Source organism: Equus asinus, chromosome 13 (genome assembly GCF_041296235.1).
Source record: "Equus asinus isolate D_3611 breed Donkey chromosome 13, EquAss-T2T_v2, whole genome shotgun sequence".
NCBI classification, from domain to species: Eukaryota; Metazoa; Chordata; class Mammalia; order Perissodactyla; family Equidae; genus Equus; species Equus asinus.
Window position 1 is genome coordinate 40,444,027 of NC_091802.1, and position 17,744 is coordinate 40,461,770.

Consider the following 17,744-nt stretch of genomic DNA (forward strand, 5'->3'; position numbering starts at 1 on the left):
CTTTTGAAAACTTATAACACTTATGGAAATGAATGAGGAGGTGTCATATCTTCCAAAAGGAGTTGACTAATTCTCCTCACCGCTTGTTAAATAATCAGTGTATACCATGTGTGGAGCAATGACACTTTTGGCAATTAAAAATGATGATGACTTACCTTATTCCATTTGCTCCAATGCAACAAAGAAAAATCATGTGTAAAACTTTCAGTTCATAAAAGCTAAGTTTATTTTCAATAGATTATGTAAAGACATATATAGTTGGTGCTAAGTAAATATTTGTTGAATGAATGGATACACAAATAAATCTGTGGTGCTCCACATGTATACATAAATATTTCAATTGAACATTGTTTGAAAAAAATAAAAATTATGCTTCAACTGGGCAAAAGAAATTATATTTGCAGCTCTGTTCATTTGAAATGTGAAATTGCAGACAAGTGATTTTTTAAAAAATTCCATGGTATATGCAAATAAATGAAATATTTCAAAATGGATACATTTTTCTCAGCAGAAACTTCACGTATGTATAACTTCAAGTGGTGGTTTCCAAGCTGATAACTAAAATGAACATATCCTGACCAGCCAAGTGCATAGCACCCTGGGTTTATGGTGTTTTCATGAGAATTTCAAAATGCTGGGCCAGTGTGATTATATGTGATATTATTTAAAAAAAATTTTTCTTAGGAATACTGGCCCTGAGCTAACATCCATGCCCATCTTCCTCTGTTTCGTATATGGGACACCTGCCACAGCATGGCTTGATAAGTGGTGTGTAGGTCTGTACCCAGGGTCTGAACCTTCAAATCCTGGACTGCTGAAGCAGAGCACACGAACTTAACCACTCGGCCACTGGGCAGCCCCTATATGTGATATTATTATTGTCTTTTTGTAAAAGGTGAATCATCTCAAATTGAGTAACTTATTCTGAGTAAAATAATGACTCACTGAGCAAAACCTGAAATACCATCTAGTTTCTATCTACGAGACCATGCTACCTCTCTGTGGTCTGTTTTATTAGCGTGCTTTATTTAAAGGTCTGCTTCTAAGGTCTGTTTCCATGATAGTGAAGAAAAATTGCATTTCTTTAAGAATACATGCGTAATGAAACACTAGCAATGGCATATTTTAGCAACTGAAATTCACAAGCAGTTTAGCTTTGAAGGAAGACCAGAGTTCAGAAATTGTTTCTAAAAGGCTTGATGTCATGTGTTCACATTCTGTAAAGTTCAAATATCTACTCTGAATTTCGCAATCTATTGCATGTGTGTAAAGCATTGTATTTATTCAGGATTTTGCTAAAAGTTTTACTATGCTCATTACAGGAAGGCAACCCTAAAATTGTGAGTGATAATCCCCAAAAGTACTAAGATTTTCCTCAATCTGTTTGCTATACTCTATACTGACTAGTAGAAGAATCCTCCTCTTTAATCTGAGCAGCTACATGAACATTCGCATCTTCCAATTTTGATGTGCTTTACGGGTTTCAAAGCTGTTTCAAAAAAATTGGCTTTTTCATGTACACAACAGCTTGTGATGCAGGGAAGACAAATATTCTTACCTCCAATATATCAGGTGAGAAAATTGGACCCTTTAAGCAGTCAGCTAAAGAGAAATATTTCAGGTGAAAAAGAAAATCGCACATTTCTATTTAAAAAATGGAATGGTTTGGGAGTTTGCATGAAGAGAAGGCAAAGAATAATTAAGTGTAGGGGTCTGGGGGGAAATCTGCAAATGAATTAATTTCTTGTTGTAGAGTGACTTTGTTTTTCCTTTCTATTAATGAAAACAGCTAACATTTAGTTAGTGCTTATTATGTGCAATGTGTGAATTAACTCATTGAATCCTCGTAACAATCATGTGAGGTGGGTACTGTTACTGCCCTGCTTTTACAGATCAAAAACTGAGGAACAGAGGGGTAAATAAAACAGCTAGAAAGTGGCAGAGCTGGAACCCAAACCCAGGCAATCAGCCTCTGCATCTATGTCCTTAACTACTATGCTCAATGGTGTGCTGGTATAAACCGGCTCCCCAGGGGGTACATAAATAGAGCCCAAGCTCCATAGCGTCAATATTTGCTTCATGGCCAACTGCAAGTTACCAATGGCTTAATAGCCAGCTTGAGAATTCCTTAATATTTATCAGTCAGCACTTAAGAGCAGGTGCAAGCCCACCCTAGCACACCATTGATTATCCTGCATGGCCTCTTTGTGCTTTCAACACAGCATTATCATGAAGACAGACTATTAAAGTTATTATTTTTATTTTAAGATCAACTTTATTGAGGTATGATTTACGTACAATAAAATATACCCATTTTAAGTGAACAGTTTGAAGAGTTTTGACAAATGGATATACCCAGGTAACCATCGCCATAATCAAGATATAGAGCATTTTCATCAGTCCTAAAGGTTCTCTTGTGACCCTTCCAGTTAATCAGTTAATCCCTACTCCTTCACTCGTTTCAGCCCAGGCGACCACTGATCTGCTTTCTGTCACTATAGATTAGACTTGTTTGCCCTGGAGTTTCGTATAAATGTAATCATACAATATGTATTCTTTTGTGTCTGGCTGCTTTTGTTCAGCATAATGGTCTTGAAATTCATCCATTGTGTTTTTGTGATAGTGGTTCCATCCTTTTATTGGTAGGTTGTATTCTACTGTATGGATGTACCATAATTTATCTGTTTCACTGGGTGATTATTTTTCAACCATGAATTCTAGTCTTAACAAATTCTCATATAAATATGTTGCTGAATGTTGCAGCCATAGCTTTTATTAAAAGCTGTAGTGATGGAGAGGATACATTCAGTTAGGACACTAATTTTTTTAGTTTGATTTTGAGTTTATGGTACTAATATTAAACTATGACATTTAACTCAGATCCAGTTCCAAGATTTAAGAAACATTTGCTATTCCACAAAAAGCCATTTACTCAGCTATATGAATAAATTTTTCACTTGATGTTTGAGCATATTTTTAAAAGCCTGAGTAGTTCAGGTTGGCTGTCTGGTTCTAAACTCTAAATAATTACTAACTTTCTTCTTTACTTTATGCTTCCTTACTGGTGGGCTTTCTGGAAATTAATAACACTTACCATTTAAGTACGAAAATTTTATTAAGTTAATGCCTTTAAGCAGGTTTGCCTTTTTCTCTTGTCTTTTCTTTCTCTCTTTTTTAAAAAAATAAACTTTTGGGGCCGGCCCGGTGGCGCAGCGGTTAAGTTCGCACGTTCCGCTTCTCCGCGGCCCGGGGTTCGCTGGTTCGGATCCCGGGTGCGGACATGGCACCACCTGGCAAAAACCACGCTGTGGTAGGCATCCCATGTATAAAGTAGAGGAAGATGGGCACGGATGTTAGCTCAGGGCCAGTCTTCCTCAGCAAAAAGAGGAGGATTGGCAGTAGTTAGCTCAGGGCTAATCTTCCTCAAAAATAAAAAGGATAAAAAAATTAAAATAAAATAAAATAAATAAACTTTCTAGTATCAAACATACCTCAAGTGGCTTGAAAAGCAGTTTTTCAGAAGTTCATTTCGGGAGATTCCAGTAGGTGGCACTCTTACAAAGCCTAAAGAAGTGACTGCTTTGGCAACCTATTGTTTTCTAGATGGTTCCCTTCTTACTGTGACCTACTTGTAAACCTTTTGTTCTGGATAACTAAAATTCACCTCCCCTGCCCCAATTCTCAGAGTTATAAATGCTGTTTGTTAATCATTTTAAAAAATGTACAAAAGAAAAAACAAAATATTCTTCAAACCCCTTGCTAATCCCCAGGAGATAACCATATAATATTTTCCAGACCTTTCTCTAGCCTACACACACAGCAAATACATATAAAAGTAAAAATTTAAATTAGTAAAACATTAAATTTTAAAATAATCATAAACAACATGCTTGTCTTTTGCTGTCTGATCTTGTACTTGGGCTTTTTCTTATGAGCCGTTTTCCTTAAAGACAGACCTCTCACTTCTGCAATTCATTAATTGCTGAGTCCAAAAGGAGCTTTCACATCTGCGTTGAATTAAGGTTTGTGGTCTAGTGAATGAGAGCTGGCATCTCATGATGAGCATGCTGTGCTAATAGCATTTCTTGGCAGCGAGAGTAGGGCAAAGTGAACTTAATAAGACATCGAATCCTTCCTTTGCTAGCTAAAGACTATAGAATATTCTGGCTGAGATATTATCAAAATAGAACTATGATTTTGGAGTTTCTGGCTATTCCAGGAGATCCTAGCCATGGAGCTTCAGTGGGAATTACGTGAAATCACTGATTTTTTTCAGGTAGTTTTTTCTCCTCATAATATAACCTTAAGGGCAGCTGACTTCCACCAGAGTGAGCAATCCAGAGATCAAGCCAGAACTGAAATGTTTTTTGTGACCCAACCTTGGAAGTCACACACTGTCACTTCTTCAAGAGGTCTACTGCATTTATTCTGGGAGGGAACTATACACAGGAGCATGAGTACCAGAAGGTGAGAATTATTGGGGCCATTTTGGAGGCTACCACAAGAAGTAATCAATGTGTAGATGGTTACTTCATTGCGGTATAATTGACATACAAAATAATATTAGTTTTAGGTCAGAGCATAATGATTTTATATTCATGTCTATTGCGAAATGATCACCACAATAAGTCGTTAACACCTGTCCCGTCCATAGATGGTTACTTTAAAGCCATGGGATTAGATGAGATCACCTAGGGAGCCAGTGTAGAGAAAGAAGCCAGGAGGATTGAGCCAACATCCAGAAGTCACAAAGAATGGCCCAGTGAGGTGATGTCTCTGGGAGCCCACTGGAGAAAATATTTCCCAAAGAAGAGAATGCTGAGAAACTAATACAACAGCTGGGAAATGACCACTGGATTCACACTTGTGCAAAACCCCTTTTTCCTTTGAGTCTCACACAATTCAGGTGTGGTTGTAAGGAAAACAGATGTTATTTGAAACGGTAACTATTTGCAGCCACTTTTGAGTACCAGGGAAGTGGCATCATTTATTACTTGCAGGCATTGGACCTTGTTCAGGAAAAGACGTTGATAATCTCTTTGGGTCTGAAAGATAAGGTTCTCCTAGGACATGTTCTAGAAGGTGATGGCTAGATAGAGTTGAATTGCTATGCATAATAAAGTAAGATGAATGGAGCATCTGAAACCCCCAGCAAATATTAAAAGAAAGTGTGACTTCAGAAACCTGCACACTGAAGCAAGTCAGCTTAAAATGGCATAATAACCTTCCCTGGGCTTTGGCACTCAGCACTGGAATTCCTCCAGGCTTGCCCAATTCCTTTTTGCACAATCTCCCTTTTGCTCCCTTTGACACTTCTTGCTCAGCAGTTTGTCTGGATTCTCCACAGCACTTTTGGTTCCACCCAGTAAATAGTAATAGGACACAAATGCTGAGTACTTGCTAGGTGCCAGGGCAAGCTCCTAGTGTTTTATGTATGTTACTTCATTTAATCTTCAGAAAACCCACCCCACTTTAAAGATCAGGAAAGGGAGGCACACAGAGGTTGTTACTTGCTGTTAAGTAGCAGAACCAGGATTTGAACCCAGTCTGGCTTCAGAGCCCAGACTCTTAATCATTAGGTCCTTCTCTTGTTTTCCTTTTAGGGTTTTGAATTTGGCACCCCAGACTGAGCTGCCATCTACCCAGGTTTAGACTTTGGCCACCTTCTGCCCCAACCCAGAATATGACATCTGTTATTGACTTGTGGGTCTGACCCACCCAACAGAAACCCCACCCTGGGCTTCCCTGGTGCCAGATAGGAGGAAGGACATCAAAGCAAAGTTTGTTCATGCCCCTGTGTCCTTTCACATGTGTTTCCTCTGTTCCCTTTCTCCCTTCTCTGCCTAGTTGATTTCTGTGTGAAGCATTCAGTTGACCCCTGATAAATTGTTCACTTCTTTCTCCACGTGTCCCTTGAACTTCTAATTGCCCTGTCTCACTGTGTCACCATTCCTGGTAGAGAGGTATCTCTGCCCTCAGTTGTGAGCTCCTTCAGGCAAGCACTGTATCTTATTCATCTTTGAGTCTCCAGTCTGGCACACTGTAAGGGCTCAATAAGTGTTTTCTTGACTGAATGAAAGAAGAGCCTAGAAAACGAACAGGACGACTGTTATCCCCTGTAGTGGACAATATAATTTTGCTGTAACCTTGACGGGCTGGTGTAAAAAAGGACAGAATTTCTAAGCAATCTTCTTGATTTGATTTCCAACCTCAACACCTTTATTCCAGGGTTTACCTACTTTATTATTAGTATGTCTCACAAACCTCTCTCTGTGCCCTTGACGTTATTGTTGGAATCAAGCAGACATTTCACGTTATTACTATTTATCTTTTATTAAAATTAGCTTTATTAAAACAATGCTACTTGATCAAAGTCCTGTGATTAAAAACATGTTCCAGGTCACTAGAAGAAAGTTTGTTAAAAGACTGCTCCAGGTCCAGAAAGATGAAAGGCAATTTTGGTTCATTATAAAGAGCAACATGGCCACAATGACTTGCAATTGAACATTGTTCCAGAAGGGCAAAAAGGACTCAAAGTGAATAGGGAATCCAAAGACAATGAAACAGACAAAAACAGAGATTGAACTAACATAGCGTCGTACTCTGAAAGGAATCATTTCTACTTGTAAATTTCTTGTTCCTAAGGAATCAATCGTGGGGCAGATCTTGTGAAATTTTACATTAGTTCTTCGATTTCCTGAACCTGGGATGAGACCACCTCACCGTTCAGCACTTCCTGCACAATTGTCTTGATTTTCCGGGTTTTGGTTGGGTCTAAAGATAAAAATGGAATAAAGGAGGCAAAAGTTAGTGTTTCAAATATTCACCCCAAATCGGTTGTTGTTTAACTTAAAGCTTCTAAATTAGGTTTTGGCTGATATAATCCATCAAATTTAAACTTCTGAAAGTGACTTTTGCATTCTGAAAAAATGCTTTTTATTCAATGAAAATGAAATGTACAAATGAAAATATTTTTCTTTTTGAACATTTAAAAAGTGACTATGATGCTCATAATACCTCTTTGTAGGGAAGAATTTTTCCTTTCTGGGCTTATCAAAAGTTTTAATACAGTACAGACTACTTATTTTTCTGCAGGAATGCATAAAAGTTTTTCCTTGGCTCAGAATACAAATATGGTTTAAATTTAAATGGTTAATAACACTCAATGAGATGTTACAGTCTTGGTTGTTAATAAATGTGATTCTGACTTATTTTCAGTGGTTCTTGGGGAATCTGCACACCTTTAGAGGAATCAGTTGACTGTGCTTGAGATTTGGAGTCTGTCACAGATGTAATTTCATCCAAAACATCACTGTAAACGAAACAAGGGAGATGATATCACATGATGCCTTCCGGAATGAGGAGAAATAAGGAGTTTGCTATATAAGCTAAAAATTAGAAATGTACATAAACTATGGCTAACTAGAGAAGGTAGTCCAAATTTCTTGATTAAGAATGATCGAATGATGCACCCTGAGACAGATCAATTGGGCAGTGCAGTCTTATTTTTACACGTGCCTATAATGAACTCTCAGAGTGAAGTGAACTGGCAACTAATGGAAGATCTGGTCTCAGAAGTTAGATTTCCCAGTTTACAATCCTGAGTTTTTCCCACTAAGCCAGGCTGCTATTACTTTTGGAACGTCAGACAGTAGGTCTGAGGTGTTTGGGTGGCTGTTATTTGATGTGTCATTCTTAGCATGGGGCAATAACGTCAGAACTCAAATGGGTGACTCGTTTGCAGTATGCTGGTCTGTGGTGCCATTGTTCATCCCAGCATTTTGTGAATTATTATCAAGTAAGATAACGGGTGATAACCCTTTGCAAAGTGTGGAGCATTTAATAAATCCAAGGCATGTCTTCACTAGATTTGTTATTTTCTGTCAACTAAAGAACCCTTCCTTCTGTTGCCCCCAAAACTGCATCAGGCGTCCGCTCTCGGTCCGCCGCTGAGGTTATTTCCAGCCTCAGGCCTCTATTCACCCTTGGGCCTCGCCGTCCAGCAGGCGGCGGTAGGTCTCGATCTCCAGCTCCAGGCGGTGCTTGACGTCCAGCAGCCGCCGGTGGTCGGCGTTCTGGCGCTCGGCGTCCGCGCGCACCTGGAGCAGCTGCTCCTCCAGGCTGCCGATGAGCTGCTGCAGCTGCGACAGCTGGCCGCAGTAGTCGCCCTCGGTTTCGGCCAACGAATCCTCCAGGGATTTCTTCTGCACGTGGGAGGGAAATGCACAGACACAACAATGAAGGGGATTGAAATAATGAAGGCAGCCAATGATTTTACTAATTTGGGGGCAACTTTTTCTTTGGAAGACGAAAAGCTGCGTCTTTCTGCGCGCGCCTTACCATGGCAAGCTGGGACTGGAGCTCAATCTCCAGATTTTGAAAGGCGCGCCTCAGGTCGGTGACCTCGCTCTTGCTGGACTGGAGTTGCTCGGTGTTGGTGCTGATCTCCTTCCTGAGCTCCCCGCTCTGCAACGGCAAAGGGAGGAAGGGGATGTGAGTGAGCGCTGTTCTCACCGGCCTTTTCTGCGAACGTATCAAAGCCTTCTGTTTTCGTTAGTGGCACCTTTTCAATGAACCAGGCTTCTGCATCCTTACGATTCTGCTCTGCGATGGCTTCATACTGCGCCCTCATGTCGTTGAGGAGCCTGGTGAGGTCCACTCCGGGGGCAGCGTCCATTTCTACGCTGACCTGGCCTGGGCCGTCTGCCCGGAAGCTTTGGAGCTCCTGGGGGCAGCGAGTGAGAGAGAGGGGCGCAGGGGCCCATTATGACTTTCGTGGGCCTCTTCCTCCATAAAAAATATTAAACATTATATTTTACAACTGCATTGGTATATAGACAAGCCTACTAATACATCAAAACATTTTTCTTACCTAAAAATTCGTATTTTTCCTCTGATTTTAAAAGAACTTAAGACGTTTTCATGGCTCCCTCAATTTACCATGGGCCCAAGGCGCTGGTCTGCCGTGCCTAATGGATGAGTTGGCCCTGCTTCTTGGGGATGCAGGGCCTTTACCAGAAGGGATGGGCCGGTGGAAACAGTGCACTGGGGGCTTTCAACTACAGCTGCCAAACCCAGGGCTGCAGACAGGGCTTCGGCTTGCACACTGTTGGCCACAGCCATTGACGTCCAGTAGAAAGCCCTCTAGAAGCCCATTGCCATGGTCACGATTAGTGTGGATTCTGTGCACCAGCCTCTGATATACTTTGCGGCATATCCGAGTTCCAGGTGTGTAGTACACTGGGTATAACCAGTTTCTCTAACATATGTAACATTATGTATTATCGGTACACTTTTGTCTTTGAACTTTAGAAATACTATATTTAAAAAAATCACGAAATCAGGACAATTAAAATTCTGTTTGTCTTTAACTAATGATGAAAATGACAAAATCAGAAAGTGCCTCTAATCTGTTAAACTTTAACAGGAACCCCCATCAATACCACCAGCACTAGCACCAGGACCACCACACATCCACCCCCCCCCCCAAAAATTCAAAACAAATGGCCATTTTAACAGGGCAGTAGTGTATCATCCATATTGGTTCTAACTCCAGATTTGTACACTTAAAATTGTAATTTTGGGGTCTGGAGAAAAACAGCCGCTTAGAGAGCTGCCCTTTCTGACTGACCTCCTCATGGTTCTTCTTCAGGTAGGCCAGCTCCTCCTTGAGGTTCTCAATCTGCATCTCCAGGTCGGCTCTAGCCAGGGTCAGCTCGTCCAGCACCCTGCGCAGGCCGTTGATGTCGGCCTCCACGTTCTGGCGCAGGGCCAGCTCGTTCTCATATCTGAAAACCAAGTACAAAACCCTGTAGGGAACCAACACACCTGTTGGAGTAAGGCTCCTGCCATCTTCAGGGCCATTTTGTGCCTAAATCTGTGCGACTATTTAAAAATGGCAGCATTGCAATGTAGGATGCTGTTTTTGCATTTATAGCATTTTCCTTTCCTTTTTTTCATGATCATTTACTGCTTAGTTGGAGAGAAGTGAAAAAATTCGAGGTGGTGCTCTTCTACCAGCAACGAAGCCCCATAGCACTGCACCCCAGGGAGCGATTTCCCCTTTCGCTGGCGGCCCTGGCTGTGACCAGGAGCAGCCCCTCTCTAGGTGGGGTTTCCGGTGGAATCCTAAGAGCAGTTGAAAATAAAATAATAATTAATCTTTTTGGTTAACTTTTATTCATGATTTAATTTAAAACATTGATACTTTCTTGGTATCTTTTACCAAGACTTTATAGGTTCAGGATCATTACCACTGCAACATCCCATGTGGAAATTTTATGGAGCAAAATGGACAGTAGAGTTTCTTCCTTATATCTTGGAGGGTGGAATATGGGAAAGGAATATAAAATAAGTGTGTAGTTAATATTTTAGTTGTATGTGTCATGAGGAAAAAGATCATTTCATTAACTCCCAGGAAAAAACCTTAGTGATTCATTTTCATACAGGGAAGGTTGGTTTTGGATGTTGGTGGAATTATCACGTTGTATCATGAGTCCATAGCAAGTTACAAATATGGTGATCCATAGCCCTAGGTTTAAGCAACATATAATTAACGACGTGTAATGTGAATTGTGTTTGAATCTATTTACTTTCTAGAATACCCAGTGTGAATTTACCAAAACACTAAATGTGTGGAGCATGTGAGCTGCAGAAGCTTTGAAATATTTGCCATCAGTGAGGGCAGGAAAATAGGGCAGAAGAAGAAATGGTGGGCCATGTCAGTTAGCATTAGTCTTTCTTTTGTTCTACTCACTTCATTCTGAAGTCTTCGGCAGCCAGTCTTGCATTGTCGATCTGCAAGATGAGCTGGGCATTCCCAATGGTGGCAGAAATGATCTGGCAAAACAGGGCAAGACACTCAAAATGAGGTCTTAAAATATCAGTATTATACAAATATACTTTTGACAGGAAGTTTTTAGGTGATGTTAAATGCTATTTAAGAATCTAAGGCAGTTTAGGGGCCCAGACCCCGTGGCCTAGTGGTTAAATTCAGTGTGCTCCACTTCGGCAGCCCAGGTTCGGTTCCCAGGCACAGACCTACACTGCTATTAGCAGCCATGCTATGCTGGTGGCCCATATATTAAAAAATAGAGGAGGATTAGCACAGATGTTAGCTCAGGGCGAATCTTCCTCAGCAAAAAAAAAAAATAAAGAATTTAAGGCAGTTTAATTTTTTAAAGAAAGTATATTACAAAATATTATTTAAAAATTAAGAGACGTACATATCCTACAGAAGGTGGTGGAAATAGAGTCACTTTATGGTAAATGATAAAATGAAACTAAGTATCTTGAGTCAAAAAATTGCTCCAAATTGAAAAATATCTAAGTTCTAGGTGGTTTATCACTGTAAAATATTGTAATAGCAAAAAAGAAAAGTAAAAAATAATTCCCAAAGCCTTTCCAAAGAACCATAGTCTTACCTTATTCCTGAGGTCTTCGATCAATGGATAGTATTTACTGTAATCATTCTGTGACCCGGGGTCTACAGTTCCAGATCCTCGTGTTTCATACCATTCTCGAATTTTGTTTTCTAGCTCAGTATTAGCCTCCTCTAGAGCGCGCACCTTATCCAGGTAGGAAGCTAATCTGTCATTAAGATTTTGCATGGTTTCCTTTTCTGATCGGGAAAGAAGGCCTCCATCGTTGCTAGAGAGAACACCCAGAGAGCCACCTCCTGGGCTGGCCCCGAATCCAACCACCAGGCCCCCAAAGCCCCCTCCCAGGGCTCCCCCATAAGCAGTGCCCAGTCCTCCTGCACACGAACCTCCAGAGCCGCCACCAAAGCCAGAGCTGGAGCCAAACATGGAAGCAGCAGAAAAGCCTCCCCCGCAGCTGCTTCCCAAGCCGAAGGCGCTCCCCCCATAGCCACCGCCAGCACTGGAAGCAGACATGCCCCAGACTCTGCCCGACGTCCCGCTCTGGGAAGACAGCCGCCGGGGCAGCCCAGAGGTGCGCACTGAGAGGGACATGGTGTTGCTGGAGAGATCCACGGCCAAGGAGAGGTGGCAACAGCCTGAGAGGAAGCCGTGTCAGCAAGACAGAGAGGTTAAGCTTTTATAGGGCAGGAGGCGGGTGTTGCAGTTGAAAAGTTCACTCTCTCCTTTCAAAATATGGTGCCCCCCCCCCTTTTGACCAGCTCAACTGGTAAATGATTTATACATATTGAAAACTCATTGGTATAGAAATAATTGAATAGTTGTGCCCATTACCAATTTGTTATACAAAAAAGAAATCTGGGTGGAGTAGAGATAGGTTGTCATAAGGGATTTTTCTTCTCCAGATCATTCTCTTGCCTGTACTCTTGGCACTGTGCAATGTCTTATGCACAGTAGGAAAGCAGTGAGTCATTGTTGAATGGATAAATTAGTTAATACTTCTTTCTAGGCCTTAAGCTTCTTAAAGTTCTTCACTCATATTTCTTATTTGTTTCCTTTAGAAAACTCAGTAGAAACCATCTAAACATGATCTGGTCTGTCTTTTAGTGAAATATAGTTTTGGAAGCTTTTGTGAAAAGCCCTGGTGGGAGACAGGGAATAAATGCATTTTCCAGATTGATACTGGAATTTGAATTTTCAAGGATTTTAAAACCTTGTCATTAGTATGTTGTATAGTTTCTTTTTCCTGATTCAGAAAAAAGACCTCCTAAACATTGAAAAATGCTGTTTTTGAGTAGACTCTTAGAGTATTTTCAGCAGATCTTCCCTTCCATAAGAACTGACATTCTTAGTGAACTCTGTGAAACCAGGAGCCTCATCTGATTGTTCACTACCCTACCCCCAGCATCAGTAGGGTATCAAAATACCAGTGATGTTTTGTATATTGAAACTGTATCAGTGCTCGCACCCTCAACCCATGCTCCCCCAACTATCAAGATATTTTCCACCCCAAGTCCAGCCTTCCCGAAGGTGAGGTTCTTCAGTCCTGTGAACAGTCCTGAGCCAGAGCCGGCAGTGGTGCCCTGGTGATTTGGGGTCAGATGGAGAGGGGTTACTCTCGAAGCCCATGCCACACTTCTATGGGGAATATCCAGTATCAATTCTGGCAAACAGAAGGACTCTGTGACCCTTTCTATCACTTTCCAAGGGACAGGAATGATGAACCCATGGTGAAATCCAGTTACAACTTCCTTTTGCTTTATTCTAGAAGGAACATATGTGAAGGGATGCATTTTCCCCCCAACCTATATCCATCACAGAGAGCAAGCAAGCTGGATTTCTGAATAAAAGTGTTATAAGCAAGAATTGGCAGAAATGACATCTTCTCATTCCAATAGGTATAGAAAGGACGCAACCATCTGAGGCAGACTCAGCTTGATGAGAGAGGTCGTGCTCCACTTGTTTCATTTCTTGAGAGAATAGAAGCCTGTTGAGTGGAAATGGCAGCACCTCAGCCTCATATGGAGATTTTTACCAAGGATTCCTTTAATCTGTATTGCGAACGTTTTGTCTGAGCTTGTCCTTGTTTGAATCCTTAGTAGTTATCATGTACCTACTATGTTCTAGACATGGGGCCTTGTGAACTAGAGACTTATTTTCAAGCTTTGTGGCAACCTCTTAAGGTGGATACTTTTAACCCATTTCACAGATGAGCAATCTGAGGATCAGGATGTTAAGTGACTTATTCAAGGCCACACAGTCAGGAGGTGGCAAATATAGGATTCGAGTCTGCAACACCTTCCATAGACAACAAAACCCTGCTGCTTACAGTGAAAACAAAAGGACAGAGGGTCACTCTGACCCTCCAATCGTGTGACTGGGTTTCTGTCCTGCACATCACCAGGAGCTTTGGCTCTTTCCTTTTCATGAAAGCTTTCTCCTCCAACTTCATTTCTCCGTGTACAGGCTGAGACCCAGAGATCTACTCTTCATGGTTTATAAGAAATGACACCACACATGAAATCCTGCAGACGTATAGGAAAACGTGTCTTTGGTTTTACTTCTGCCAAGTAACTTCATCTCCAGAGGTCTTACAAAATACTAGTTAAACTTGCACTTCCCACACAGGAACTTGATAATATGGTTGTTAATTATTAGTCACTCACAAGAAGCGTCCCCCCCAAGACAGAGTGATTCCATTTTATTGAGATAGAAATGAAAACAGGCTATTACTTGCTTACAGATCAGAGGGAATGTGCCAAATTCAGAATTGTAACTTAGTGATGTGATCACAAAATATGGGAATATGATTTACCTGAATTTTTGAACTTGGAACCAATTTTGTGCTGAAACATGAAAGCTTTCCAACTCTAACGCCTATGTGTAAATTTTAAATACTTTTGCTCAATATCCATATGTTGTATGTACACATTACACCTTTATGTTTCTATGCATATTACGGTCATGCATCATGTAATGATGGGGATACGTTCTGTTAAATCCATTGTTAGGTGATTTCGTCGTTGTGTGAACATCATGGAGTGTACTGAAGGGCAACAAAATTTCCCACCCCGAAATGTATCTCTTCAACATGAGGATTATTTTAGGCTGATTGTTTTTAAGAAACAAAAGACTCAAAATCTTTTTTGTTACCTCCCGCTTAACTGCCTGAAAGAATTCCTATTAAAAAAACCTGTCTCAGAAAGCAGCTATCATATTAGCATAACATGAACTAGGAGATAGACAGGGAGGAACCTAGAAAGGCTTTTTGGGGGCTCCCCTCTGTTCTGTTTCTGTGTGGCCAAACACTTAGTTTTTAAATGTTTGCTCCTTTTGAACTCCCTGTGAATTGTCTTTGAAGTCCCTGACTCTCCCACCCCCAACATATTCTGTCTTTAGCTAAGGATGGTATTTAAGGTGGTGGCTTGGGCCATTTTGGTGAGTTACTTGGTTTTCCTGGATTTCTCCCATGTATACGTGTTATTAAACTTTTCTTTGTTTTTCTACTGTTAATCTGTCTCATGTCAATTTAATTCTTAAACCAGCCAGAAGAACATAGACGGGTAGAGGAAAATTTTTTCCTCCCCTGTACTACTTACACAAATCCAGATGGTCTAGCCTACTACACACCTAGGCTATATGGTACTGATCTTATGGGACCACTGTGGTGTATGCAGTTCATTGTTGTTGTGTGGCGCATGACGGTGTGTATTATCTCAGACTGTAAGCTTCCCAGGTAGGGACTATGTCTAATTTACTTTTAATCTTGAGTCTTAGCCTAGTGTTTGGCTAAACTTTATCCTTGTACTCCTGGACTTATTTCACTTGAGAGAACTTAATCCTTAATATGTTTGAATGTGTCATTTAAAATTCATTTCATTTGAAAGTGATTTTGCTGTAATTTACTGGTATGCTTTGACCAAAATTTAGTCTGAATCCAATTATGAATGGGGAGCAACTTCAGAAGTTGAAAAGAGAAATATTTCTTCTTCATTGGCTTTTTGTCGGGGGGGGGGTGGCGGGTCAGGGAGGGCCAAGTTAAATAGTCAAACCTCTATTTTAAAGGTTTTAAAAGTGAAAATAATTTTCTTTGACAGCTGTAAAAACATAGGAAGGTGGGAATGTATAAAGCGGAAACAATCTTGTGCTTGTTGGCAAAGTGATTACATAATTTGAGACAGATGAAAATGCCTAGAACCAGGGGGAACTCGTCCAAAGAATTATGTCTTCCATTTTTGTAGAGTTGAGGGAATACGCAGAATAGAGATAATTATTTACGTGGTATTTGTAAATCTTTATATTTTTATTAAGTAAAAAGTGTGCTGATCCTTCCATGTCTGATGAATTCTTTCCAATACAAACAGAACTTCTACTTTCTGCAGTTCACTGATCACTTGGTTCATAAAACTTTTCACTTTTGCTTTGAATAACGTTTTGAGATCCCGTGAGTGAGTGAAAGAATATTGGGTTACTGAGATTTTACGCTGTGATATTGAGATGAGGATGAACAAGGACCCCAGGGTCATGCTTGAGGATGATTTCTGGACTTCAGAACTCGGTGGTTCTCAAAAGCAGGGGAGGATCGTACATGGCAAAAGAGAGGAGGAGGAAGATAAAATAATACCCTGGTAAGAGGAATGTTAGAAGTGAGTCTAGGGGAGAGAAAACAGATGTTTGGAGGGAAATTGAAAAATTAAAATCACTAAGCAATGCTTCAAGTTGGCATTGTGATTTGACGGTGTACTCGGGTCCCTGAAACTGCCCCCAGGTGAGTAAGGGTGAGACCAGAGGTGACCACTGGTCAGATTTTGATTTTATATCATTCCACGTCATTCTTCTTTTTAGATGTTGTAAGGATCTGTGTAGAAGTAATTCTCAAAGCCCAGAGAAACTAGTTATTTCCATCCTACCCTCACGTCTAGCTGATCTCTCTGAGTTCTATAGCTCCACTTCTGCACTGATTTCATATAAAGTCGTGAAATATATTGATGATGATTCTAATGTGTAATGAAGAGACCTCTATTTAAAGACCAGGAGTCTTCTCTGGATCTGTATGCCTGTCAGAAATAGGATTGTACTGTTCTGTTTCTTAGCTTGTATAAGAAGTATAGATAGAAATGGAGATTGATGCTTCACTTTCACACAGTAACCACTGGCAAAGCCAGAGGTGGAACCATCTTGTTCCATGTGTGTATATGGTCTCACCTACTTTCTCTAAAAGATTACTTGGAAACAACTAGAGATAGGCCAAAAGGCAAGGATTAATCTTCATTTTTATGATAGAAAATTGAGTTAAAAATAAGAATCCTACCTCTTTTAACAAAGGGTCATTATTGCCATATGACATGGCCAAGCCTGGTGAATGTCAAACCCATCTTCTGTAGGATTTTTATTAATCAGACTCACGATCTCTGGTCTTTGCATGTCAGAGTTTCAGACTATCCTGGAATGTGTCTTGGTAGGTGAAAAAGAATTCACTTCCGAAAGTTCTTAATGTCTTTCAAAGCAGTTTACTAACTAGAGTAACTTGGAAGGAAATTAAGAAAAAAATGAGAGTGAAACCTCTTCACTTCTTTGAAAAGCATGGGAATGAGAATGAGTGAAAATAATATCTTTTCTGACAAAAGTTGTGCTAAATCAAGTCTTGTGTGTGATGTTAGCTGGACATTTGTGACAGTTGGGTGTTGTAAGTGTCTGGTTAGTGAAAATGACAATTATGAAACAACAAAACAATTAAGGATAGGCAAACGTTCATTTCAAGCATGACCCTGTAATTGTTTGTCATGTTGCTTAAAAGCGTATCATGACTTCAGACAGACAGCCCTGAGGTTCAGTCTTGCTCCATTACTTGGTAACTGTGGCTTTGGGAAAGTCCTTTTTTCATGTCTTCATACATAATCCTCATACGTAAAATGGGGATAATATAATATGGTCAAACCATATGAAATTACTATCTGTGAAGGTCAAAAATGATCACATATTGGCAAGTTTATATGAGTCAATCTAACAGTTTCTACCTCACAGAGTTATTGTGAAGATTAAATGAGAAATGCACATAAAATGCCTGGCATATTGTTTAGCTCATAGTAAGTGCTTAACAAATGGTAGATATTATTATTCTTAAGTAAATCATGTTATTATTTTCAATGTAATAATTACACTCAAAATCCTATTTATTTACAAACTTACATAGTCTCAAAATTTAAATCCAAGCTATCCATTTACTAGAATACAATAATGGAAGGTAAATTTATCTTTCCTGTGAACATTTGCAAGGCAGTTGTTGCTCAATAAAATGCAAAAAACGTGAGACTACAATATGCATCTATTTGTATCCGGTTTCTTTTACTTGGCGTAATGTTTTCA

At 40.2% G+C, this 17,744-nt stretch overlaps 1 protein-coding gene across 1 annotated transcript; it reads right to left on the reverse strand.

The window, feature by feature from the left end:
* Positions 1-6,219: 6,219 nt before the first annotated feature.
* KRT12 (keratin 12) lies at positions 6,220-12,044 on the reverse strand. The gene is made up of 8 exons (XM_014833572.3): positions 11,424-12,044; positions 10,757-10,839; positions 9,632-9,788; positions 8,564-8,725; positions 8,341-8,466; positions 7,984-8,204; positions 7,242-7,312; positions 6,220-6,774 (listed from the first exon to the last, which is right to left on the reverse strand). The coding sequence occupies exons 1-8, from the start codon at positions 11,970-11,972 to the stop codon at positions 6,677-6,679; spliced, it is 1,467 nt and encodes a 488-aa protein (XP_014689058.2). The 5' UTR covers positions 11,973-12,044; the 3' UTR covers positions 6,220-6,676.
* Between the last annotated feature and the right edge of the window lie 5,700 nt (positions 12,045-17,744).

Bases quoted from the DNA above. Each gene is read 5' to 3' on its own strand.
- KRT12 (XM_014833572.3), bottom strand. From the start codon at position 11,972: ATGTCCCTCTCAGTGCGCACCTCTGGGCTGCCCCGGCGGCTGTCTTCC. The intron at 9,789-10,756 runs GTGAGTAGAACA...CTTGGTTTTCAG, and splicing joins GCCGAAGACTTCAGAATGAA to ATATGAGAACGAGCTGGCCC. The intron at 8,467-8,563 runs GTGCCACTAACG...TTGCCGTTGCAG, and splicing joins AAGCCTGGTTCATTGAAAAG to AGCGGGGAGCTCAGGAAGGA.